This window comes from Anomaloglossus baeobatrachus, chromosome 1, assembly GCF_048569485.1.
Source record: "Anomaloglossus baeobatrachus isolate aAnoBae1 chromosome 1, aAnoBae1.hap1, whole genome shotgun sequence".
Lineage (NCBI taxonomy): Eukaryota > Metazoa > Chordata > Amphibia > Anura > Aromobatidae > Anomaloglossus > Anomaloglossus baeobatrachus.
Genome location: NC_134353.1, coordinates 149503358 through 149531245, shown reverse-complemented (window position 1 = coordinate 149531245; position 27888 = coordinate 149503358). Strand labels below are relative to the sequence as shown.

Sequence of the window (27888 nt, the reverse complement as noted above, 5' to 3'; positions counted from 1 at the left end):
ATTAACATCTGCTGAAGATAGACCATTTTCCAGCAAAAGTAAGATTTCTACTACTTACCGTTGACAATCCGATGTGCTCCCTTTTATACGGAGACGGACAACTGGAACAAAGGTAGATGATGGCCAAAAAAGGAAAATGCTTGAATGGATCTCAAGTGGTCCAACAAGTGCCCTCTCCGCCACCTCAACTACCGCATCCAAAAAACACCAGTCCTCTGAGTTGTCATCCCAATCAAACTTGCTTTCTCCCAGCTCTGAAGTCTCCATCCGCCCTGCACAGTATGGTGGAACTGAGATGGCTGAGTCTGCAGAGCTGTTCAGTTACACTATAGCCTGGGAATCAGAGGTCTGCTCCCAAGCTACAGTGAGTACAGACCAGGAAATGGTCTGCAGTGATGCCCAGAACCTTTGTCACTCTGATTCAGGCCGTGAGGACCAAGTTTCTGAGCATAATGTTGACCCTTTTTCGCAAACTGTAACACCTGTTGTTATAGACAATGAGGAACATACTGATGACGATGAGACGCAGATACCAGATTGGGATGACAACTTAAATATTCGGTCAGGGCAAGAACAGGCTCGGTCTGAGGGTGAGGGGAGTGCAAACACAACAATTGATGAGGAAGTTCTAGATCCCACCTACTGTCAACCCACAGTCAGGCCCTCGAGGAGGTCAACAGAGACGGTGGAGGAGGATGCAACTGACGACGAAGTTACCTTGCGCCTTCCTGGACAGAGTAGGAGTACTGGTAGCACGTCTACAACTGCATCCTCAGCCACCACTGTGCCTCTGAGCACTAGTCGGGGTGGATCAGCAGGTCGCATGCCCGCTAAGCCTTGCCTAGCCTGGTCTTTTTTTGACATGGCAAAAGATCGCCCAAATTATGTGATCTGTAAAATTTGTCATGATTCTGTTAGTAGAGGGCAAAACCTCAGCAGTTTGACAACTTCTTCCATGAATCGTCACATGAATAAATATCATATGTCCCGGTGGGAAGCTCACCGTGCTGCAATGCGGCCTAGCGGAGCGAACCATCCACCGCCTGCCCCTTCTAGTGCATCCGCACGCTCTTCATCTTCTAGGACTGTGGGGACAGCTGTCACACCTGGTTTTCCACGCACAACTTCCACCACTGTAACCGCAACAGGCAGTTTGCTTGGTAGGTAGTCAGTTGGTTTGGAAGGGGAAACAAGTACGTGTGTACAGCTCTCTCAGACATCGATAGCACCAACGTTTGATGAAGGCGACATCATGTCTACGCCTGCACTTTCCTCACAAAGCTGCATTTTTCCAGGGACACCCCACTCAACACCGTCTACACACAGCAGCCAGATCTCTGTCCCTCAGATGTGGACAAATAAAAGGCCATTTCCTCCGACCCATGAAAAAGCTAAGAGGTTGACTTTATCCCTCTGTAAGCTCTTGGCTACCGAAATGCTGCCTTTCCGCCTGGTGGACACACAGGATTTTAGAGACCTTATGTCTGTCGCTGTGCCCCAGTACCAGATGCCCAGTCGCCACTACTTCTCTAAGAAAGGTGTGCCCGCGCTACACCAGCATGTCGCACACAACATCACCGATTCCTTGAGAAACTCTGTGTGTGAACGGGTGCATTTCACCACCGATACTTGGACCAGTAAGCATGGACAGGGACGTTACATTTCGCTGACTGGGCACTGGGTAACTATGGTGATAGATGGTGAAGGGTCTGCTGCACAAGTCTTGCCGTCCCCACAACTTGTGTGTCAATCCTCTGTCTGTCCAAGTTCCGCCACTGCTTCTGCCTCCTCCACCTCATCTGGGTCCTCCACCTCCGCCCCAAGCCTGCCTGGTCAGGCCACCAGCGTTCTCACTGTGCAGAAGGAATCATGCACCCCTCATTACTATGCTGGCAGCAGAGCGCAACGGCATCAGGTGGTCTTTAGCTTGACATGTCTTGGAAATAGGAGTCACACAGCGGCTGAGTTGTGGGCAGCTCTGGAGACTGAGTTTAATAAATGGTTGTCTCCACTCAACCTACAGCCTGGTAAGGCCGTGTGCAACAATGCTGCAAACCTGGGTGCGGCCCTTCGCCTGGGCAAGGTGACACACGTGCCTTGTATGGCTCACGTGTTGAACCTTGTTGTCCGGCAATTTTTAACACACTATCCCGGCCTAGATGGCCTTCTGACCAGGGGACGAAAACAGTCTGCTCACTTCCGCCGTTCAAGCGCCGCAGCTGAGCGACTTGCGACTGAGGTGGGGCAGATCACCCTGATGGAGTGGTCTCAGATCAAGGACCTATGCACCCTTCTGCACAGTTTCGACATGGCGACGAATATGTTTAGCGCTGACAATGCCATTATCAGCATGACAATTCCAGTCATTTACATGCTGGAGCACACGCTAAACACTATTCGGAGTCAGGGGGTGAGACAACAGGAAGGGGAGGAACTACAGGAGGATTCATATGCGCAAGGGACAACAACATCACCAAGGTCCAGACGTTCATCATCACCAACGCGGCAGGCATGGGACCATGGGGAACAGGGATCAACAAGGGCTCATGGTAGTAGGCGAGATGTTGAGGAAGGTGCAGGAGAACATGAAGAAATGGAGGACGAACTGTCCATGGACATGGAAGACTCAGCGGATGAGGGAGACCTTGGTCAAATTTCAGTTGAAAGAGGTTGGGGGGAGATGTCAGAGGAAGAAAGAACGGTTAGCACCTCTATGCCACAAACACAGCGTGGACTTGGTCCGCATGGCTGCGCAAGACACATGAGCGCCTTTTTGCTGCACTACCACAACATGACCCTCGTATTGTCAAAATTAGAAGCGATGATGACTACTGGCTTGCCACACTATTAGATCCCCAGTACAAGTCCAAATTTTGTGACATAATTCCAGCCATAGAAAGGGACGCACGTATGCAGGAATATCAGCAGAAGGTGCTAGTCGATCTTAGCTTGGCTTTTCCACCAAACAACCGTGCAGGTGCAGGGAGTGAATCTTCCAGTTGTAACTTGACAAACATGGGACGGTCTCGTCATCTTCAACAGTCTACCCATCCCAGTAGCACCGTATCTGGTGCTGGTAACAGCAATTTTATGGAATCTTTTCATAATTTTTTTAGACCGTCCTTTGCAAGGCCACCAGAGACAACAAGTCTGACACATAGTCAACGGCTGGAGAGGATGATACAGGAGTATCTCCAAATGAACATCGATGCCATGACTTTGCAAATGGAGCCTTGCTCATTTTGGGCTTCAAATCTTGAAAAATGGCCAGAGCTCTCAACTTACGCCTTGGAGATTTTGTCGTGTCCAGCTGCCAGCGTTGTCTCTGAACGTGTCTTCAGTGCTGCTGGGTGTGTGCTGACAGATAAGCGCACGCGTCTGTCCAGTGACAATGTGGACAGACTAACAATCATAAAAATGAACAAGTCATGGATCCACCAGGAATTTACTACCCCTGTGTCATCCTGGGGAGAGTAAATGCTTGTGGATTTGGAATGTGCTTGCTGCAAATCAAAACATCCTGTTTGCAACTATGGCACAAGTGCTGCCACTGGTGGGGTGTCTGTGTGGCCCAATTTTTTGAAAAAAAGGGAGACTCTGCTTGGAGTAACCCTTGCTTGCTGTGTTTTTTAAAATGATCCAAGATGAACAGAGCTGGGATCAGGAAAGACTTAGCTACCTACCCCAGTGTCATCCTGGGGACGGTTAAGGATGGCGTATTTTTGAATGCGCTTGATGCAAATCTAGCTGTGAAGTGTACAACTGGGGCACAACTGCTGCCACTGAATGGGTGGGTGTGTGTGGGGCCCAATTTTTGGAAAAAAGGGAGACTCCGCTTGGAGTAACCCTTGCTTGCTGTGTTTTTTAAAAGGAGCGAAGATGAACAAGTCATGGTCCAGCAAAGACTTAGCTACCTACCCCGGTGTCATCCTGGGGACGGTTAAGAATGGCGTATTTTTGAATGTGCTTGATGCAAATCTAGCTATGAAGTGTACAACTGGGGCACAACTGCTGCCACTGAATGGGTGGGTGTGTGTGGGGCCCAAATTTTGGAAAAAAGAGAGACTCCGCTTGGAGTAACCCTTGCTTGCTGTGTTTTTTAAAAGGAGCCAAGATGAACAAGTTATGGTTCAGCAAAGACTTAGCTACCTACCCCGGTGTCATCCTGGGGACGGTTAAGAATGGCGTATTTTTGAATGTGCTTGATGCAAATCTAGCTGTGAAGTGTACAACTGGGGCACAACTGCTGCCACTGAATGGGTGGGTGTGTGTGGGGCCCAATTTTTGGAAAAAAGGGAGACTCCGCTTGCAGTAACCCTTGCTTGCTGTGTTTTTTAAAAGGAGCCAAGATGAACAAGTCATGGTACAGCAAAGACTTAGCTACCTACCCCGGTGTCATCCTGGGGACGGTTAAAAATGGCGTATTTTTGAATGTCCTTGATGCAAATCTAGCTGTGAAGTGTACAACTGGGGCACAACTGCTGCCACTGAATGGGTGGGTGTGTGTGGGGCCCAATTTTTGGAAAAAAGGGAGACTCCGCTTGGAGTAACCCTTGCTTGCTGTGTTTTTTAAAAGGAGCCAAGATGAACAAGTCATGGTTCAGCAAAGACTTAGCTACCTACCCCGGTGTCATCCTGGGGACGGTTAAGAATGGCATATTTTTGAATGTGCTTGATGCAAATCTAGCTGTGAAGTGTACAACTGGGGCACAACTGCTGCCACTGAAGGGGTGGGTGTGTGTGGGGCCCAATTTTTGGAAAAAAGGGAGAACTCTGCTTGGAGTCACCTTGCGGTGTTTTACATGATTTTAGAAGGGCGTGCCATGCCTATATCTGTGTCTCCTCCTCTTTTTCCTTGTCCAGCTCTTTTGTTTTCGCATGAGTATATGTCCTTGTCACTTTCCCATATGTTTGTGTTGTGTTGTGAGTTGTTTGTCACGTTTTGGACACCTTTGAGGGTGTTTTCTAGGTGTTTTTCTGTGTTTGTGATTGCCTGCCATTGTTTCCTATGCGGTTCGAGTTCGGTTCGTCGAAACGTTCGACGAACTGAACTCGAACGGGACCTCCGTTCGACGAACCGAACTTGAGCCGAACCGCGGCCTGTTCGCTCATCTCTAGCTACGATATCGTTAATGTTTTATCGTCAGGGTCACATCGTTAGTGACGCACATCCGGCGTCATTAACGGTATCGCAGCGTGTAACACTTACCAGCGACCTTAAACATATTCCAAAGTGGTGAAAATCGTTCACCATGGAGAGGTCATCCCAAAACCAAAAATTGTTAATGGTTGTTTAAAGATGTTGTTCCTCGTTCCTGCGGCAGCACACATTGCTGTGTGTGACACCGCAGGAGCGAGGAACCTCACCTTACCTGCGTCCCGCCCGCAATGAGGAAGGAAGGAGGTGGGCGGGATGTTCGTCCCGCTCATCTCCGCCTCTCCGTTTTGATTGGCCGGCTGTTTAGTGACGTCGCGGCGACGTCGCCGTGACGCCGAACGCATCTCCCCCTTGAGGGAGGGATTGTTCGGCAGTCACAGCGACGCCGCTGACCAGGTAAGTGCGTGTGACGCTGCCGTAGCGTTAATGTTCGCTGCAGAAGCGATCACACAATATCGCAAGCACGACGGGGGCTGGTGTTTTTGTGTACGATATTGCTAGCAATTGCTAGAAATATCGTAGCATGTAAAGCCCGCTTTAGTCCTTAATTAAGTTTCACCATTATCTTGTTATGGCTTTAGGTGTTTTACAGAGGTATATAGACCCCATAATGATAAAAGAGCACCAGTGTGATTAACACTTGTAGATAAATCTATATACAGTATTATATATTATTTCAATTGTTAAAGAGTACCCACACACTCCAAAAAAATATGTTTTTTTGCCAAGAAATGCAGATTTTATGCTGAACTTTATACACCATATACCTGCACCTAATCAGCATCTTCTGACAAAAAACACACAATGATGTGATCTTTTGCCAGTAGATGCAGGAATATAGTTTATAAATTTCAGGACCAAATCTGCATCTCTTGTCCAAAAAATGCACAAACGCCATTTCAAAGTGGTTTTCTGTCAGGAGATGAAAATTTGGTGCTGAAATGTCTGCACCAGATTTATACACCAAATTTGTATCTACTGGCAGAAAACCACACCGAAACAAAGTCAAAACCGTTTTTGTGTGGGTTTTTTTGCAAAGAGATGCAGATTTGGTGCTGAAATTTCTACACCATATTTCTACACCAAATCTGCATTTCTTGGCAAAAAAATTGCATCAAACCTGTATGCTTTACAATGCTGTTTTGATGCATTTTTTGACAGGTGATGTAAAGTAGGTGCAGGATTATGGTGTAGAAATTTCAGCAACAAATCTGAATCTCGTGGCAAAAATAATTAGGTTTTCTGCCAGGAGATGCAGGTCTTTGAAGTGAGGTCACTGAGTTTAATAAGGTTACCTAAGGTCAGGTTACCTGCGGTCAAAACTGAGGTACCGTGGAAAATTCCAGCTGTGACCGCAAATAAACTGAGTAACGTCACTGCACATTGCTGTGGTTCAGTCTCTGCCTGAAGCCCACAGCATGTGGGCATGTTTTGTGCCCACGCGTGTGCCTTCAGTATGTCTGGAATCTTCATGGGACTTTGTGTGGATTACGTTAGAACTGGGTGTTTTGGGGGTTAATAAAGGGGAGAAAGAGGGTGTGTTTTTATTTTATTTAAAATAATGTATTTTTTATGTGTTATATTTCTTTTCACTTACAGATTAGTAATGAGTGGTCTTATAGATGCCTTCCATTACTAATCTAGGAATTAGTGACAGCTGTGAGCTGTGATTAACCCCTATTGCCCCGATTGACTTAGCACCAGGCCAATCAGATAAGTCTGGTAAGTTTCGGTATTATCACATCTATTTGATGCAACACTCCTGGGTGGCTGCATGCTTTTATTTTTTAGGATGGAGACCCAATAATCATGAGTCTCCCCAGCCTGAGAATACCAGTCCCCAGCTATTGGTTTTATCATGGCTGGGTATCAAAACTGGGGGGACCTTTTTTCAACTTTCTGTTTAAATAATTTTAAAAAGCTGCATGCGGTCTCGGTTATTTTGATACACAGCCAAGATAAGCACACGGCTGGGGGCTGCAGCCTATAACCATATGCTTTATCTGTCCTGAGTCTCATAATATGGGGAGACTCTAGGCCAATTTTTTTATTTATTTATTTTTACACCATGCTAGGGACACACACAGTGCCTGTGATTGCAACCAGTCAGACACACTGTAACACAGAGTGAGGGCATTGTCTGACTTCCACCAATCAGAGACGCTGGGACTGCCGGTGGGCAGGGAAAGCAGTGCATATATATGAAGGATAATGAGCGGCCCTGGAAGTAGCGTTACAGCCGTGTGGAACACTGGTAAATATAACGTGCCTGCTTTTCCCATTTGCTTTCTATATTTTTCCTTTATTTTGTTAATTACCCAGATGGCTGGATCCAGATCGGTACCTAGAGTTCCTGAGAATCTGCGCAGATCCGCCCATCACTAGTCAGCACTTCATCATGTACTTTCCCAGAGCTTACTGCCCCTCTCAGAGCTTCACTTGGTAGATCAAGCAGTATGTTCATTAGTTTGAGGAGGAAGGTGTTCATTAGTAAGTGTTGCTGGGTTAGATCCTTAGCATCACACTTCTACATGGTACACTAGCTTACAATGTTAATTTGTGGAAATGCTGCTATGGTTTGCATTAGGTGTTGCACTTACATAAAAAAGCCCTTATACCCAACTACCTAATCATGCCTTTTTTATGTTTATCAATTCTTTAGACTTTTTCCTTGGATTGGTTGAGCACACAGAGGCTTTCAGACACCTGCCACTGATGAAAATCTGGGTTGGACCGGTACCCTTCCTGATATTATACCATGCAGAAACTGTAGAGGTTAGCAACTTTTACATCCCTTAATATGTTTGCTGCTGGGCTGTTGAAACATAATGGGAGCAATTCATCACAGTGTTTTAGCCAAAAAACTGGCATAAAACACTTTGAAAAATCACATTTTATGTGCAATGAGGATTTGTACAAAAATGTTGCCACTTTTGGCCTTTCCTTGCCATTTTGGCAGAACTGGGAAGAAGCGGATGGGGTTTGGCTACTCCAGCCCATCAAGTTCAGCAAAAGTGCCTACATTTCTTATGCCAGAAATGCAACTGCAGTCCCCCGGCTGTAGTAGTATTTCTGGTGAGATACATGGAGACGCACGTCACTGAAAAGATGCACTAAATTAATTCAGTGGTGCGAGCCTCTTAATGAATTTTGTATACAACGTCAGTCTTAATGAATCGGCCCCAGTGCTCACATATAATGCTACATAATGAGAAATACTGAGAAAGAGAACCAGGTAATTAACCCATTCTGATTAGACAATTTATTTTTTTTCATTATTGAGTTTTTGTTTTTTTCCATGGTGCTATTTCATTTACCATCAACTTAAGAGCTTGTTTTATGCAGTACTAGTTGCAGTTTTTATTGATAGCATTTATTTTACCATAAAATTAACTGTAAAATGGAGAACAAATTCTAAGTGTGATAAAATAGAGAACATAGAAAGCTAAATTCTGCTATTGTATTTTGAATTTTTCTTTTACTTTGCTTATTTTGAGCAAAAAATGACCTACCAACCTGCCAATATGATTTGTCCAGGTCACCATTATTATGGCTTTATTAAACTTGTATAAACTTTTTTTTATTACCTTGATAACAAAAAAAATAAGAAATCTGTAAAAAATAATTTTGGTTTGTGCTGCCATTTTCTGAGACCTTTTAAGGCCGCTTTACACACAGCGATTTATCGTGCGATTGCATGTACGATCGCACCCGCCCCCATCGTTTGTGCAACATGGGCAATTTGTTGCCCGTGTTGCACAAAGTCGGTAACCCCTGTCACACGTACTTACCTTCCAAACGACCAAGCTGTGGGCGGCGAACATCCTCTTCCTGAAGGGGGAGGGATGTTTGGCGTCACAGCGACGTCACACAGCGTCCGGCCAATAGAAGCAGAGGGGCGGAGATGAGCGGGATGTAACATCCCGCCCACCTCCTTCCTTCTGCATTGCCGGCGGGATGCAGGTAAGCTGCAGTTCATCGTTCCCGGGGTTTCGCATGGAGCGATGTGTGCTGCCTCGGGATCAATGAACAACCGGCACGCAGAAGGACGTTTGATTTTTTGAAAATGAGCGACGTGTCAACGAACAACGATAAGGTGAGTATTTTTGCTTGTTCACAGTCACTCGTAGCTGTCACACGGTACGATATGTCTGACGATGCCGGATGTGCGTCACTAACGACGTGACCCCGACGACACATCGTTAGATATATCGTAGCGTGTAACGGGCCCTTTACCTTCATTTATCTGTCAATCAATATTTCGGGGTAGATAGAATGTTTTAATTGCCTTTTATTGCACTTTTATAAGGCTAATTTTTTTTCTTTATGGAATTTTCCATACAGGTTAGTTCATTTTATATTTTAATAGATTGAACCTGACGTTGCCAAATAGATTTTTTCTTTTATTTATTTATTTATTTTTTAATGGAAAAAAGTAGGAGAATGCAAATTTGTTTAATATATTTTTTATATTTATAAAAAAAATGTTTTTCTTAAAGGTAACCTGTCAGGTCCCTTATGCGTTGTAACCTACAAGCGGGGTGATGTGTGGCCTAGAAACTCCTTCCTACCCATCCCTGTGTTGTAATATTGTGTAATATGAATATATAAAAAAATGTTTTATAACTTATGTGTTCCCTATGTAAATTATTATTATTATTATTATTATTGTTTATTTATAAAGCACCATTGATTCCATGGTGCTGTACATGAGGGGGTTACATACAGAATACATATACACGTTACAATAGACAGACTAGCACAGAGGGAAGAGGGCCCTGCCCTTGCGGGCTTACATCCTAAAGGATTTTGGGGAGGAGACAGTAGGTGGGGTGTAGGTTGGGCGGCAGCTCCGCACGGTGGTGGGGCGGCAGCTCCGCACGGTGGTGGGGCGGCAGCTCCGCACGGTGGTGGGGCGGCAGCTCCGCACGGTGGTGGGGCGGCAGCTCCGCACGGTGGTGGGGCGGCAGCTCCGCACGGTGGTGGGGCGGCAGCTCCGCACGGTGGTGGGGCGGCAGCTCCGCACGGTGGTGGGGCGGCAGCTCCGCACGGTGGTGGGGCGGCAGCTCCGCACGGTGGTGGGAGCAGAGGCTCTAGCCCCCTGGGCGTCACTTTGCCCCATGGACATTTGCATGCTTTCCATGGTATCACGCCCCTGTGGGCATGATACCATGAATTTGCATGAGCGACATCACCGTCAGCTCCTGGAGATTCCGCGCGTGTGCACTTCTCATTCGTGCAGCCTTCTTATTTGGGTGTTTGCTTGTCAGCTTCACAAGCGCACTGCACATGATCTTCTGAAGGTTGCATGAATGAGAAGTGTGCACTTGTGGGATCTCCATGAGCTGACGAAGACCTCGCTCATGTAAATCCGATTAGGGCTGAGGAAAAACTCGCAGATGTGAGCTGCAGCATTGTCTTACATGGGCAGAGTGCGATGCAAGATTTTCCCACTGCACTCGTGCAAGTCATTCATCGGTGTGACTCTACCTGTGCAGTAAAAATAAATAGATAAAAAAATTGGCGTAGGGTCACCCCATATTATGTTACCAGCACAAATAAAGCCCACGGCCACAGGCTGAAGCCCCCAGCCCCGTATATATCTTGACTGTGTATCAAAATAAGAGGAATCGCATGTGGCTTTTGTTTCAAAATTATTTAAATAAATAATTAAAAAAACAGTGTGCGGTCCCCCACAATTTTAAGACTCAGCCAAGATAAAGCCCGACAGCTGGGGGCTGGTATTCTCAGATTGGGGAGGGCCATGGTTATTGGCCGCCCCCTAGCCTAAAATTAGCAACCTGCAGCCACCCAGGATGGTAGCATCCATTAGATGTGACAAATCTGGCACTTTACCCGGCTCTTCTTGTTGCCCTGGTGCGGTGGCAATCGGGGTAATAAGGAGTTAATAACAGCCCAGAGCTTCTACTAAGCTCTAGATTAGTGATATCAGGCATCTATGAGACCCCCATCACAAATCTGTAAGTGAAACTAAATAAACACAGACACCGAAAAATCCTTTATTTTGAAAAAATACAAATAACACCCTCTTTCACCACTCTATTAAACCATAAAAACCCCTGCACGTCTGATGTAATCCACACGAGGTTCCATGGCGATTCCAGCTGTGCTACATCTCAATCACAGTGAGCGGCCAGAGAGCATGACTGCCCGCTGTGAGTGCAGACAGACAATGACTGAGCCGTGATGAGCGATAACTGGTTGCAGGCAGACGCAACATAGGCTGAGGGGCATCTCTGACTGCAACCAATCACAGAGACCAGGCTGGCCGGTGGGCGGGGAAAGCAGTGTATATAGATGAGCAATTATGAGCTGGGCAGAAGTAGTGTACAGCCACTACAAAGCCTTGGTTAGTATGAAATGCTCGCTTCATTCTTATTTTCTTTATTTTTCCTTTATTTTTTTTTTTATTTCTCGAGTGCCGGATCTGGATCAAGCACCCAGAATCCTGGGCCCAGCACCTGTGCAAATATGAAAACGTGTGGATCCGGACTTTTACAGTCCAGGTCCGCCCATCACTACCTTAGATCAATTTTTTATATAGTGTCTGCATTGCAGTATGAAGGCAAAATGATGTTCTCCTATGAAGCCAAGTCACAGACTGAGCTTCACAGGAGGACTAATATGGCAGCCATGGGGGCCCATTGGCACCAAAATCACAGGACAATGACATTTAAATGATGATACAGCAAACTCCAGTGACTATTATTACAGGAAAATTGTTTAATGTGCAGTTGGGGCCATTTATATAGAGATTCTCATACTCATTTGTTTATATTTTTTATAAAACATATCACAAGATATAAAAAAGGGAACATTTATCTGTTTTTCCATCTACAATGTATACCTACTTTTCTTAGAAACTAAACAGGGTAAACCCAAAGAAGGATTAGACCCATCACTCCTGTGATGTTCTGCATGTTTTCTCATGTGTCAAGAAAAATTACCTTTTTTATCCAAGATTTTGGCCTAGGTACACCTAAAATATATGTTGTTGCGTTTTCTTTAAATTGGCTGACTATGATATACATTATACATTACATTACATTGACTGAACATTTTTAATACCAATGTACCATAGAACAGTGTGCTGACCCATACTCAGACTTATCACTAACGAATAGCAGCTCAATGTACTTCCACTGAAATGAGGCAGATTTGCCAAAGTATTTAGGGTATGTTCACACAGGGCATTTTTGCTGCTGGTTTTTTTTGCATTTTTTTCATTGGTTTTATGCAAATAAATGGAAATATAAAGCTACTGTTTACAGTCCCAGCAAAACCTATGAGATTCCAGAAATCTCATACACACACACACACACACAATTTTACCATTGATGTAATAAATCATTGCCTTGGATGTACAGTAAAGCCCGCTTTACACGCTACAAGATATCTTACGATGTGTCGGCGGGGTCACGTCGTAAGTGACGCACATCCGGCATCGTAAGGTATGTTGTAGCGTGTGACAGCGACGTGAAATTGCGATTGAACGAAAAATCGTTCATTGCATGCACGTCGTTCATTCCTGACGAATTGATTGTCAGATTGTTCATCGTACCCGGGGTAGCGCACATTGCAGTGTGTGACACCCCGGGAACGATGAACAGATCTCACCTGCCTCCTGCGGCTCCCAGCCCACAATGCGGAAGGAAGGAGGTGGGCGGGATGTTTACGTTCGCTCATATCCGCCCCTCCGCTTCTATTGGCCGGCTGCCGCGTGACATCGATGTGACACCAAACGTCCCTCCCACTCCAGGAAGTGGACGTTCGCCGCCCACATCGAGGTCATATGGAAGGTAAGTATGTGTGACGGGGGTTAATCGTTTGTGCGGCACGTTCAACAAATTGAACATGCTGCCCATACGATGGGGGCGTTGCAAATCGCATACGATATCGTATGCGAAATTGCAACGTGTAAAGCAGGCTTAAAAGCTGTTTTTCTGATGTGCAAATGAGGGAGCACATGCACTAACTCCATACACTGGTCCACTCTTCAATTACCATACCTGGCCACCTCCCTCTTTGTAAATGGACAGCGCCACAGTCAGTACTGTCAGAATAGAAAACTTTGGCCTATGAGCATATACTGCTGTAGGATCCAGTGCAGCACGTTCTCTACTGTGCTGCAGCTGCTTACTTCTAATTGCTCGAATAATCAAATGATCATTCTATGCCATAGACTTCTTATCTGCCTCTGTAATAGGTTATTAGGTAACTATATGTAAGCCGGCTGGCTGTCATTTGACGGCCGCCATCGGCTGGTTTAATGTACCAGAATGTTGTGATTGTGGTCTAGTGGGACCAGTGGCGTAACTACCGGGGTCGCAGCGGTCGCGATCGCGACCGGGCCCGGGAGGATAGGGGCCTGGCGGCCACCAGGCAGATCAGCAGCCAGCTCCTGTCTGTGTGAGAGGAGCCGCGCTGATCTGTCACAGACCACGCGGCCGCTATTTGACCCACTGCCACCGCCAACACCGGGCCCCCCTGCCTGGTGTCAGCGGCGGCACCGGGGCCCCCTACCTGGTGTCAGCAGCTGCAGCGTCTCACCTGTCACCGCGCACAGTAATGATGAAGCATAGCGCGGCCGGTGCCGCGCTATGCATCACCATTCTCCCCCTGTGCGGTGACGTCACTCCCGAGCGACTGCTATGCTGAGTGCACAGAGTGCAGGACGGGAGGACGCCGACCGCAGCACCGGGAGAACGAGCAGCGGGGAGGACAGCAGCGGTAGACGGAAGAGAGAAGGTGAGTACTTGTTTTTTTTTTTGGTTTTTTTTTAATATAAGTGAGTAAACGGTGGCCAGAGGCTTGGGAAGGCAGTTCTGGGGAAGCTGCATTATTATACATGGAAGCCTGGAGAGGCTGCTTTATACATGGAGGTCTGAGGAGGCGGCATTATATATGGAGGTCTGGGGAAGCTGCATTATTATACATGGAGGCCTGGAGAGGCTGCTTTATACATGGAGGTCTGAGGAGGCTGCATTATATATGGAGGTCTGGAGAGGCTGCTTTATACATGGAGGTCTGGAGAGGCTGCTTTATACATGGAGGTCTGGAGAGGCTGCTTTATACATGGAGGCCTGGGGAGGCTGCATTATATATGGAGGTCTGGGAAGGCTGCATTATTATACATGGAGGCTTGGAGAGGCTGCTTTATACATGGAGGTCTGGGGAAGCTGCATTATTATACATGGAGGCCTGGAGAGGCTGCATTATATATGGAGGTCTGGGGAGGCTGCATTATTATACATGGAGGTCTGGGGAGGCTGCATTATTATACATGGAGGTCTGGGGAGGCTGCATTATTATACATGGAGGTCTGGGGAGGCTGCATTATTATACATGGAGGTCTGGGGAGGCTGCATTATTATACATGGGGGCCTGGAGAGGCTGCATTATACATGGAGGCCTGGAGAGGCTGCATTATACATGGAGGCCTGGAGAGGCTGCATTATACATGGAGGCCTGGAGAGGCTGCATTATACATGGAGGCCTGGAGAGGCTGCATTATACATGGAGGCCTGGAGATACTGCATTATACATGGAGGCCTGGAGATACTGCAATATACATGGAGGCCTGGAGATACTGCATTATACATGGAGGCCTGGAGATACTGCATTATACATGGAGGCCTGGAGATACTGCATTATACATGGAGGCCTGGAGATACTGCATTATACATGGAGGCCTGGAGATACTGCATTATACATGGAGGCCTGGATATACTGCATTATACATGGAGGCCTGGAGAGGCTGCATTATACATGGAGGCCTGAGGAGGCTTGGTGCATTGTTATACATGGAGGCCTGGAGAGGCTGCATTATACATGGAGGCCTGGAGAGGCTGCATTATACATGGAGGCCTGGAGATATTGCATTATACATGGAGGCCTGAGGAGGCTGGGTGCATTGTTATACATGGAGGCCTGGAGAGGCTGCATTATACATGGAGGCCTGGAGATACTGCATTATACATGGAGGCCTGAGGAGGCTAGGTGCATTGTTATGCATGGAAGCCTGGGGAGGCTGGCTGCTACATTATACATGGAGGCCTGAGGAGGCTGGCTGCATTATTATACATGGAGGCCTGGAGAGGCTGGCTGCATTATTATATATGGAGGTCTGGGGGGCTGCATAATACAAAATGAAGGACACCTTATACATGGAATATAGGGGTACATTATGCATGGAGGAGTATGCGGCTGCATAATGCAATATGAAGTTTTATGGGGTTGGGTTATAATACATATAGGACTATGGGGGCTACATTATACTATATGGAGGACTATGGAGCCTACCTTATACATAGACTATGGGGGTGCATTATAAAACATTGGGGACTATGTGGTGCAGTATAATATATGGAGAACTATGGGGTGAATTATAATATATGGAGAACTATGAGAAATTCACGATAATAATTGAAGGGCTACTTTATACATGGAGGATTATGGGGGTGCATATAATATATGGAGGAATATGGGGTGCAGTATAATATATGGAGGATTATGGGAATGCATTATAATATATGGAGGACTATGTGGTGCAGTATAATACATGGAGAACTATGGGGTGAATTATAATATATGGAGAACTATGAGAAATTCATGATATTAATTGAAGGGCTACTTTATACATAGAGGATTATGGGGGTGCATTATAATATATGGAGGACTATGTGGTGCAGTATTATATATTGAGTACTATGGGGTGAATTATAATACATGGAGGACTATGGAAGTGTATTCTAATATATGAAGGGTTATGTGGGACCCTTTATACTATTTGGAAGGCTATGTGGGGGCCATTATTGTATTTGGAGAACTATATACAAGGGGGGGCAAAGATACAACCATGGGATGGGAATGTTTTGTGCTGAGGGAAAAAGGCTCTTTCCCTCAGCACCCAGCTTTCCCATGCTCTGCTATACATCATTTCTCAGTACCCAGCTTTCCCATGCTCTGATATGGGAAAGCTGGGTGCTGAGGGAAAGATGTATAGCAGAGCATGGGAAGCAGTGTGCCGAGGACAAGATGGATATCAGAACATAGGAAAGCTGGGTGATGATAGAGGGATTTCAGATCATGGGAAATCTGGGTGCTGTGGGTAAGAGCCTGTCAGCATCATTATCCTGTACCCCGAGTGTCAGTGTCATTATCCCGTACCCGAAGTGTCAGTGTATGTGGAGGGGGGACCCAGGTCTGAACTTTGCACCGGGGCCCATCAAACTCTAGTTACACCACTGAGTGGGACCAAGGTCTCAGAGGCGGGATGGGATCTACTAACCCTAATCTAGTCCTTCTAAGAGAGCAATCGACTGCTCCCCAGGAACACTACAATGAATAAATCAATATGCGTCACATAGTTTTATTCATGTCCTTTGTTATCTTATTAGTGCACAAAAAAAAAGTGTTCATTGTGCTGTGGACCATACAGTATTATCAGCTCTTCAGACACAGCCTTTTATTGATTGAAAAAAAATTATTAAAGGCAAAGTATTGTTTTTTGTCCATTTTTTTTTCTTTTCAAACCCATACAGCCACATCTGTACCTTACTATTCAGCAGCCAATTTTGTCCACAGTCTGAATCTACTGAAATACAACATAACTAAATACGTAATTTCTAAAAGGTACCTTTAGTATGTTGTTAGTGCTATTAAATAAAAACCATGGTTACTAGATCTCTCTGTCCAATCTAACCTCTCAAGTCCCAGTTCCATATAGATTAGTGGTTTGGTGCAATATTATTTCCCTTAATTTAATGTCCTCCCATGTGGTCTCATAAAGGTTATTGTTATGATGTTGTATATACATTTTATTGGTTACTTTTTTATATTTGGGATATTTATCACTATTTATCCTGTTATCCTGCTACATAAAATACTTTTAGGCTAGGAACGCACTTTGCGTTCACCTACTTGCAGTTTAGAACGCACGTTTTGGGCTTACGGTAATTGGTTTGACCAAAGTTGCCTTTTTCAGAACTTTAGAGCTGAAAACGTATGTGTTTTGGCCGCGTATTAGATGCGTTTTCAGCGCTTTTTGCATGCTTTTTCACCTGCGTTTTGACAGATGCGTTTTGAACATCAAGACACTGGTAAATAAAGTCAAACAAAATGGAAAAAGAGAAAAAAAAGAATCAAATCTATATTAATTGAAAAAATAATGATAATAGATATATTTCATAAAATTATAGCGGTAATATACATTTTATCACTAAAATAGCAATAAATGCATATTTTTCCTAAATAAAATTGTCGGATTATGTGTGTGTGTAAAGGGACATATGAAATTATTATTTTGATGTCCAAAACTTATGTTTTCTGCACTGAAAAAGCAGGTAAAACGCAGGAACTTTGAAGAAAACTTGTTTTTTGCCATTTCTCATTGACTTCCATGTTAGCAAAACTGACCTAAAATGGCAAAAACAACTGACATGCTACTTCTTTGAACGCATGGTTTTTGCCACAAAATATACAAATTAAACGCAGCGTTTTGAAACGCAAAGTGCGGTCTGAACATTTTCCATTGACTTTGCTGGAAAATCAAAACGGATGCATTTTGGCAGAAAAAAGGTGCTTCTCAAAACGGACCTAAAAAGCAGCTGAAACGCAGTTGGAAACGCAAAGTGCGATCCTAGCCTTAAAGACAAGAGAACTAGGGGTTATGGTAGTCAGAGCCATATAAATGACTCATAAATAAATCACATAAGACCTCATTGCAAAAAAATAGAGAAAATCTTTATTAGAAAAAGTTATCACAGCAAGAGGTAACATAATATAAGCATGATAACAACTCACCCTTATCAAGTTATATACCTCGTGCAACGTGCCCCAGGGTGTATAACTTGATATGGGTGAGCTGTTATCATGGAAATGTTTGGGTTTTTTCTTACCTTCTTTGTGGCATACTAATGGGTATAATGTTTTGGTGGACTAAGTTATATCAATAATGCCTTGATTTTTTTGGGGGATGACATTTTTACACTATAGTCATTGAATTATTAGATAAAATGGGCCTTCACTATATATAGTAATTATTGTGCCATTTAGTGGTATATGAGATCTTTTTGATACCTGGCTGACTATATTATTTACCCATTGGAGTATGCCCAGTAATGTAACATTGTTCCCAACTATCATGTTTTACACCTAGTGTTTTCCTAGGGACGCCCTCTGTTCACTTGATCCTCAGTAAGTAGATGTTACATATTGTATTTTACCTCTTGCTGTGATAACTTTTTCTAATAAAGGTTTTCTCTATTTTTTGCAATGAGGTCTTATGTGATTTATTTATATGTGAGTCATTTATATGGCTCTGACTACCATTAGTTCTCTTGTCTTTAAAAATTCTTCAGGTTGGGGTGTAGTCTATATATACAAATAATATGGTACCATTTTACAGTATGTCCAAATTTGTTCTATTCTCATAAAATACTTTTTGTCATTTTATAGCCTATACTAAACACATCAAAACATATGGACAAGGCATATCCATACAAGTTTCTTCATCCGTGGCTTGGCACAGGACTGCTCACCAGGTATGTTATTATACGAGTCAACTCAGAATACTAGCAGTTGTAGAACTGTGGATTTAATGGAACCTGTCAACGGATTTTTACTACCTAATTTGACAGCAATATAATGTAGGGGCAGGTGACCTTGATTCTAGTGATGTGTTTTACTCGGCCGCTCACTGCACTTTTGTAAATATCATTGTGTTATCTGCTGACAATTGTTATTGAAGGACTAGTAAGCAACTATGTAATGTATCTAATCAGGCAAATTTACTTCTTTCTCTGCCAGAATTGATCAGTCATTATCAAAATTCTCAATTATTTTGAAAAAAATCTGTATTCAGTGAAGACTAGAGATGATGGAACCTGAAGTTCAGGTTCGAACAAAGCCTACAAAAAAACAGAGTTCGGGTTCGAAGTTTGAGTGAGTTACGAGTGCAAAACACTCAAGCGAGCAACGCTGTACTTGGGTACGCTCGGTGCTCAGCCCTATGCGAGGGGGGGCAGTGTTTGATCGGCTCACAATTGGGGTAAAATCAGCGTGATCAGATGTAATGTGCACACACACATAAAAAACAAAAACCTGAAAAAGCTCACCCACCAGCCCCCGGAAGTGTTCTGCGTATGGCTGGTTGCACGTGTGCGGAGACACAAACTGCCCAATAACTGATATTGTACCGCCCCGGGGCTCGGCCGGCTGCTGAACCGCTCGGATCCGGGCTCGTCGGTGGGTGGCTCGAGCTCCTCCCGGACCCAGGGGGTCACGTCGCTCTGAAGGGATGCTGTCGCTACGTGAGGGGTGGTGTTCGGTGGGGAGGTCCACGGTCGAGGACGCGGTTGTTTTTGGGGGTTAAGTTCGTGACGCCACTCACGGGTTGTGGTGAATGGATGGACACCACCGCTGCCATTGACTAGGCTCCCGGGGATGGTGTTCTGCAGCTTGGTGTTGACCCCTCCGTGGGTAGGGGGTGAGGGTCCTGGGGGCCCGAGGGATCTGCTGAGGCGGGGGGATGGATGCGTGCTGGCGTGTTGGTGCGGTGTGGCGCGGTGCGCGGCCCGAGGGCAATGTTGTATTCACTATTACAGACACACTGGAGTCTCTGGTAAACCAAACAAGATGGTGGACGGTGCCCGCAGCCGGCTGCGCTTTTCCCCTTTTTCAGGTTGGTGGTTTCCGCTTTTTTCCTGCACCTCACTTTTAGTAGAATGGTGACTCCTATGCCTGAGCAACGGTAGTCCGCTCCCCAGCTTTGTGTGTGTCGGCAGAGCCCGTGTGCCCGCAGATGCTGGCCCGTGGGATCTCGATGCCTGGGCGGTGGCTTTCTATCCCTCTGGTTGGGCTGTTGTATTTAGTCAGGTCTTGGGTGGTAAAGGACCTAAAGTCCAGACCCCAATCAGTGAATTCAACTTGGTCCAGTGGTTTCTAGGCCTCGTACTGGGTCTGAGTACCCCTCCTGGTGCTCCGGTTTCCAATTGATTCCCCGGTTCAGTACCGGCGGGCCACTACCCAGTCCCGGTCCCTTATGGTTCCACCGGCTGTAATCCCAGCTCCTGCAAGCGGCCACCACTGTCTGCCACCTTGACACGGTACTAGGGCTACGACCCCGGCACCGGTTAGTCTTGTCGCTGCAGACCTGACGCCTCAGGCCTGCTGGACTTGAACTAGAACTCCACTCCACTTCACTAACTGAATAGAACTGTTTGTTTCCTGTCTCAGGCTCTCTGGACTCCTAGGTGGGCATGGTCAACCGCCTGGCTCCGCCCCCCTGGTGTGACCATTGAACACAGAGAGGTGACAAGGGTTTTTAGGTTGTCTGCTGTCACCTTATTAGGGGAAGGTGTTTGTGTAAGGGCCTACCTGTGACTACCTGGCTAGTCCAGGGCGTCACAATATCCATCGAGGTTCGGGTCAAGTCCAGGTCACAAACTGAACCCCATCTGCTGGGGCAGTGTTTGATCGGCTCACAATTGGGGTAAAATCATCGTGATCAGATGTAATGTGCATCCACACTCAAAAAAACAAAAACCTGAAAAAGGTCACCCACCAGCCCCCGGAAGTGTTCTGCTTATGGCTGGCTGCATGTGTGCGGAGACACAAACTGCCCAATAACTGACATCCATCAAGGTTCGGGTCAAGTCCAGGTCACAATCCGAACCTTATCTAAAGTTCGACTGTGCCCTCCGAACTGAACTTCCAAAAGTTTACTTATCTCTAGTGAAGACTTTCCCATTAGATAGGAGATACATCTGTTACTAATGAGATTCTATGTAGATGGTAGAGGGGTTGGAGCTCTGCCTCTAGCCACTCCCTTGTCCCATCATCAAAGAATCTCCTCAGTAACAGCTACCATCTCCTATCTAATGGGAAAGTCTTCATTGAATACAGATTTGACCTCAGAAATGAGAATTTTGATCATAACAGATCAATTCTGGTAGAAAAAGAAACAAATTTCTCAGATACAAAATATTACAAAGTTGCTTATTTTCATGTGTAAAGTTGATTTATAAAATAAAAATGAAAATGATGGTAATGTGGCGCCCCTGAGGCTTCAGCCGCCACAGGGTATTGCATCTGCCTTAAGGTGCAGTACTTATCCCGGGTAAGAAGAGATTAGCATACTGGTGTTCATACCTTACAGAACATCCTGGGCTCTTGGCTTACACAACACAGCCAGCCAGCAGTTACACAACAAAGGTGGGCACCGTGGCAGTGGGTTTTTCCTGGGCAGGGTGAGTCATCAGGAAGGTGGGAGCTGACTGGGGAAGTTACAGAACACACAGGAAATCAATTCAGATCAGTCTGAGATGCAGGAGAAGCCAGGTCACAGCTCCTCTCAGAAAGACCGTCCAGGATGAGTGCTTCAGAGCTATCCCGACGAAGGAGAGAAGGAGAGTGCCAGGCCATCATGGCCTCATAGGACCACAGCAGCGGAGGGGCGTGCTTCAGAGCTCCCTCCATTAGGACTGGGCAGACTGGAAAGGATCGGGCATACTGGGAGAAACAAGAGACGACCGAGTGGAGCTGGTGAGACAGAGGAGCAACTCGGTATCCAGAGGGTGAGCCCCAATAGCCCCTTCGGGACAGGCGCCATCAGGGTGCAGAGCCCTAGGGTAGAACATACTCCAGGTTGGACTACCAGAATCTGCATGGAAGGGGGATTTCATGTCCCATTGCCCACCTTCACAGAGATCCCAGGGCACAGCAGGATATAGAGACAGGAGTCAAGACCATGGTCAGGCCCATAATTGTTTCGCGCTGCCAGTGAATGGCATGGTAACTAAAGCTAAGGACGCCGGGGTCCCCAAGTAGCTTCATGCTACGGGGATCCACACTACAAGGCGCAAGGAGGAAGGTCTCACACACTCCACAACACCGATGGTGACTTCTGATTCATCGGGATCGGCTGTGGCCCAGCATGGCAGTGACCGATACCCTGAGGGAAGCATCCTAAGAACTGTGAGTAAAAGACCTAGACCCGCAACCGCTGCCTCAACGTCTTATTACCAGCGCCATCGCTCTACGCTTTGGCACCAATGGTCCGTCGCCACCGTCCTCCCTAGGGCTCGCTCTGTGGGGAGCTGGAGTATCTGAGCTGTGGTAACATCAGCCCCGAAGGAGAGCAACATCTTGCAGCAGTGGCTAATCCCTGGCCGCGCACCATGGGTGGTGCTGCAAAGCAAAACACCCATCCTCCTTGCACCCTCTTTTCAAATAGCGAACAGGGCCACAGAGCAAGGTCAGGCCAGTCACAGCAACCCTAAAATACCACTGGCCCGGTGACGAGTAGCCCTGCAGGCCACGTGGGGCGCTACAGTTACACTTTAATCAGGTCCTTAAAGGGAATCTGTCAGGTGATTTTGTAGTGCAGTACTAATGTTATCTTTAAATAGGGCTTAAGGAGACTTTTCAGGATGAGTAAGGGTACCGTCTCACTAAACGACGTACCAGTGATTCCGACCACGATACAACCTGGTCAGGATCGCTGGTACGTCGCTACAGGGTTGTTAGTGAGCTGTCAAACAGTCAGCTCTTCCCAACGGCCAGCGACCAGCCACCGGCGACTCATGTAACGATGCTACGCTTGGTAACCAGGGTAAATATTGGGTAACTAAGCAAAGCACTTTGCTTAAAAAACGGATGACTAAATAGCAATCCCTTAAAGTATCCATTCTCAATAGGTACCAATGTTAAAAAAATGGATCCGGCAGATATCAGATATTTAAAAACGGACAAAAAGTTGTGTTTTCAGAACTTTTTTCCCAACAGATCTCTGCAGGATCCATTCTAACAGATGAATACAGGACATGTGAACTCAGGCAAATAGTTTTAAATTAAGTCTGCTGGAATGAGCAATACCAGTTATTAAACACTGGGGTTCTTACTACTTATAAAGGACAGGGGAAATGTGTGAAAAACTTCACAAAGTGTCCTATAATATTCAAAAAGTTGTGTTATAGAGCAGCTAAAATAAAAGATTTCCTATTCAAGTATGTAAAGTATATTGAAATATTTTACCAGCAAAAAAGTTAGAAAGCATGTGTTATGGTGATGAGCGAGCATTGAAATGCTTGACTGCTCGTTACTTGAGTAGAGCAGGTTGGACACTCGGAAGGGTTCGTTTTGAGTACCGAATATAATGAGAGTCAAAGGGAAATACCTGGAGACCCTAACAGGAAGGTAGGAGGACTGGAAAATTTCTGAAATGGATGGAAAAAGTGCTCAAATGGAATAGGAACATCATCAGGAAGATGCCTAAACACATCTCTGACTGTTAGGTCACTGCTGGAAACTAATACATAAATTATTAAAAAAAATGACTTGAGGTTCCCCCCTATTTGTAATAACCAGTTGGGTGTAATGCTAAACCTGGTTCCTGAGGAGGTCAATCCCGGTTACACCACATTACACACTCAAATACACACCAGGTTGTCCTGTTCCCACTGGGGACTGGGCTAGGGTCAGGAATAAAGGTGTCGCTAACAGAGAGGCTTTTACAGGATGCCCTCAACAGGGGCCCCAGTCCCACTAGCTTAGGATCTGGGAGGGGGAGATGCAGCCAGTAGGGGTAGTCAGGAGCCAACACAACAGTCTAGAGGAGTTCTCCAGTAGGAGAGGAAGGGAGCAATCGCATCTTACAGGTGCTCCAGTGGGAAGGAGGAGAAAGTTCACACGGTTGCCGTGGGGAGAGTGAATCTGCTCCCCTCGGAACCGACGCCACGCAGGGCGGCAAGACCCTAAGGAAGATCATAGTTCACGGTTTTCCAGAATCTGCCTGGACGGCGAAAGTTTCAAGTTTCCCTGACCACACAGCGCCCGACAGAACAGTGCCATATAGGATGGGCTTTCGCATGAAGCCGAACCCCACATCGGAACCATGGCACCGGTAGATAGGGACAATAGTAAAGCTCGTGAAACCCAGGGTCCCCTCGTAGCTTCAAGCCAGGGGATCCACAGACAAGCGTTACAAGGAGGAACCCACCGAACACCAAACCGGACTGATCTCTAAAGGTATTCGGGTTTGACGGAGCCCATCTTAGCAAGTGACAGGTATTACCTGGGTGAGCGGCATAGTACAAAAGTGAGTAAACAACCTGGAACCGTAGTCATAGACTCTGACTCTTTATTACCCGTACTGCCGCTCCGAGCTGCCATCACTACTTCCCTCATCATCCTCCCGGGGGCCCACTCTACCTGTGGGGAGCGATACCACCCATAGCTGCTACTACCATCTGCCCTGGAGGACAGCGATAGCAGCTGCGGCTCATTCCCTGGCCACATACCACAGGTGGCATCGCGACAAATACCTAACAACTACCCCCAACATCTCTCCCCTGCCATCATCTGTACGCCAAGGGGCAACGGAGCCGGGTTAGGCTGCCCGTGACGACGACAGTCGACGGCCCAGTGATGAGTAGGTTAAATGTGCCTGCCCCGAGGGGCGCTACACCAGTCTCTGTGTGATCCATCGAGAGCGATGATGAACGGTAACATTACTGAGGTCATCAAAGTTCATCACAGTCATTGGGAGTGACATTTCAAGTGTCATTCTCAGAACACAGCTCCATAGGTTGTACTACAGAATCAGGGCTTACACTTCCCAGTCTGTCTAATGTGTCTGACTTTAATATGCAAAAAGGGTTGGAAGTTAAACTGGATTCAGCAAAAGGTTTTTCACAATTGTATTAAAAGAATTTTCATGTTTAGTTTTACAGGAATGTATACAATAAATTTGACTATTAATCCACCAGTTCACGTTAAAGGATCCATATAACTACTAGAGTGCAATGAGGTTATCACACAGCCATGCTATCAAAATAAACAAGACTTCAAGAGGTCAATGTTCATATGTTCAAGGTTGCACAGTTATTTCGATGTATACAATGGAATAGAGTAGAAAAGTAGAGTAGAATACAAAAACTAACCACCTGTTGTAAGGTAGAAATAGGAAATATCAAACTGACACTAGTCCACAAAATTGTATTGTAACTATAGAAAAACAAAAAGTAGTAAGCTCTCAATTAACAAACCATTCAGTTCCAATAATTGACAGGGTTGTGGTAGGGTGCATCAATAGCTTGGTTCGAATTCAAAGATGGAGGAGATCCAAGAGTTTTACATCCATCACCAAGAGTGAGATCAAAACAAAAAAAAAATAAATCACTTAACACATATATAAAAATACTGTTGGAAGTAGATGCAATTCCCATACATTTGGAGCAATGTTTTCTAGTTATGATTGGCTACCTGCAGGATGGTAAACACTTTGTGGGAATTAGCAAACAAAAAGAATGCTATAATCAGTTACATGTTAAACTAAAATTGGAGATAAAGTTGGAAGCTGTAGGTGAAGGTTTGCAGAGGATGCCCGCCTTAAAAAACTAAAAGCTGCACTGATAATGCCAGACCTGCAATATCAGTGTAGTTTCAAAGCTAAGCCAAGAGTTGAATGACCTTTCTGACATCATTATCATGTGACCAATGGTCCTTCACTGTGTTGGAACCTGTAGTAACTGAAGAGGAGAGATTATGGTGAGCGCTCTACACTCTTCCTGTGTATATAGCGTAGACAATGTAAATATGGTATAGATTATGTATATTATGTTATGTACAATTGAAACTAAAAGTTTATATACACTTTCTCAAAAGACACATCTGCATGTTTTTCTCACTATCTGACATAAAAGCAGAATGAACCTTTTCTCTTTTAGGTCAATTAGGAACCAAATTTATTTATAGTTGCCTAAATGCCAGAATAATGAGGTGAGAGAGAGACAGAGAGAGAGAGAGAGAGAGAGAGAGAGAGAGAGAGAGAGAGAGAGAGAATGTTTTTAAGGCATTTTTATTATTTTTTGCAAAGTCAAAAGTTTACATAAACTAACAGTACAATGCCTTTAAACAATGTGGGGCAGCCCATATGATGATTTCATGTCTTTGGAAGCTTTTGATAGGTTTATTGGGAACATCTGAGTTAATTAGAGATACACCTGTGGATGTATTTTAATGCACACCTGAAACACACTGCTTCTTTGTGTAGCATCATGGTAAAGTCAAAAGAAATCAGCCAAGATCTCAAGAAAAGAACGGTGTACTTGCACAAGTTTGGTTCATCCTTGGGTGCAATTTCCAGATACCTGAAGTTGCCTTGTTCATCTGTACAAAAACTGTAAACAAGTACAAACAAGATGGAAATGTCCAACCATCTTACCACTCAGGAAGGAGACGGGTTCTGTGTAACATAGATGAATGTGCTTTGGTCAGACATATGCATATCAACTGAAGAACAAAAGCAAAAGACCTTGTGAAGATGCTGGCGGAAGCTGGTAAGATTGTGTGATTATCCACAGTGAAACGAGCACTGTATCAACATGGGTTGAAAGGCCACTCTGCCAGAAATAAACCATTAATCCAAAAGAAACTTAAAGGGAACCAATCATCAGGATTTTCGTGTATAAGCTGAAGCCAGTGCAGTGCTGGCACTATCATGCACAGGTTGTACATACCATCAGGGGGCAGCTCGGGTGTTTAGGCAGTGAAATTCATCTTTATAAAGTTTGAAATTTCGTGCACTTTTTGATTGACGTGTGCACCTCTGCAGATAATGTCCGGGCGTGTTATGCAGGAGTTCCCCGCCCCCCCTCCAGCCTGTTCCTCCCTCTCTCATGATGCCCGGGCGGGTTATGCACGTGTTCCCCGCCCCCCCGCGCTGCCTGTTCCTCCCTCCCTCCCTCTGGCTGTATGTAAATATCTATTCTTCAGAAACATGGCGCCGGAGTGGGCCTCTGCGCACAGCGCTTATCTCCGGCGCCGTGTTTCTGAAGCCCGCATCACACAGCTTGGTGTTAGAGGGCGGCGCATGCGCCCTCGCTCCTTCAGATCCCGTTGTGACCGCAGGAGCGAGCGCGATCACAACAGGACTGCAGAACAGGTGATCGGAGGACGCGATTACCTGCTGCTCCTGTATCGTGCCGCCCCAGGACACCGGGCCAACACACCAGCCGGTGTGACATCGCTGTGGCGCCGCCCTCTCAGACACCAAGTTGTGTAATGCGGGGGCTTCAGAAACATGGCGCCGGAGATAAGCGCTATGCGCCATGTTTCTGAAGATTAGATATTTACATACAGCCAGAGGGAGGGAGGGAGGAACAGGCGGCGCGGGGGGGGGCGGGGAACACGTGCATAACCCGCCCGGGCATCATGAGAGAGGGAGGAACAGGCTGGAGGGGGGGCGGGGAACTCCTGCATAACCCGCCCGGACATTATCTGCAGAGGTGCACACGTCAATCAAAAAGTGCACGAAATTTCAAACTTTATAAAGATGAATTTCACTGCCTAAACACCCGAGCTGCACCCCAATGGTATGTACACACTGTGCATGATAGTGCCAGCACTGCACTGGCTGCAGCTTATACACGAAAATCCTGATGATTGGTTCCCTTTAAAAAAAGCCAGACTGATTGGAAATGCACACAGTAACACAGACCTTAATTTTTGGAGACATATCCTGTGGTCTGACTAAGCTAAAATTGAACTGTTTGGCCATAATGACCATCTTTACATTTGGAAGAAAAAGCGAGAAGCTTTGAAGCCTAAGAACACCATCCCAATGGTGAAACACAGGGGTGGCAGCATCACGTTGTGGGGTTGTTTAGCTGCATGAGGGACTGGTGCATTTCACAAAAAAGATGGAA

The 27888-nt window shown here is 45.8% G+C and overlaps 1 protein-coding gene across 1 annotated transcript in view; it reads left to right on the top strand.

The window, feature by feature from the left end:
- The window catches only part of LOC142290537 (cytochrome P450 4V2-like), a 93976-nt gene that overhangs the window by 4307 nt on the left and 61781 nt on the right, over positions 1-27888 (top strand). Inside the window, exons 2-3 of the mRNA XM_075334502.1 lie at positions 7821-7933; positions 18638-18723. Of these exons, the coding sequence (XP_075190617.1) occupies positions 7821-7933; positions 18638-18723 (199 nt within the window). The remainder of the gene's footprint in view (positions 1-7820; positions 7934-18637; positions 18724-27888) is intronic.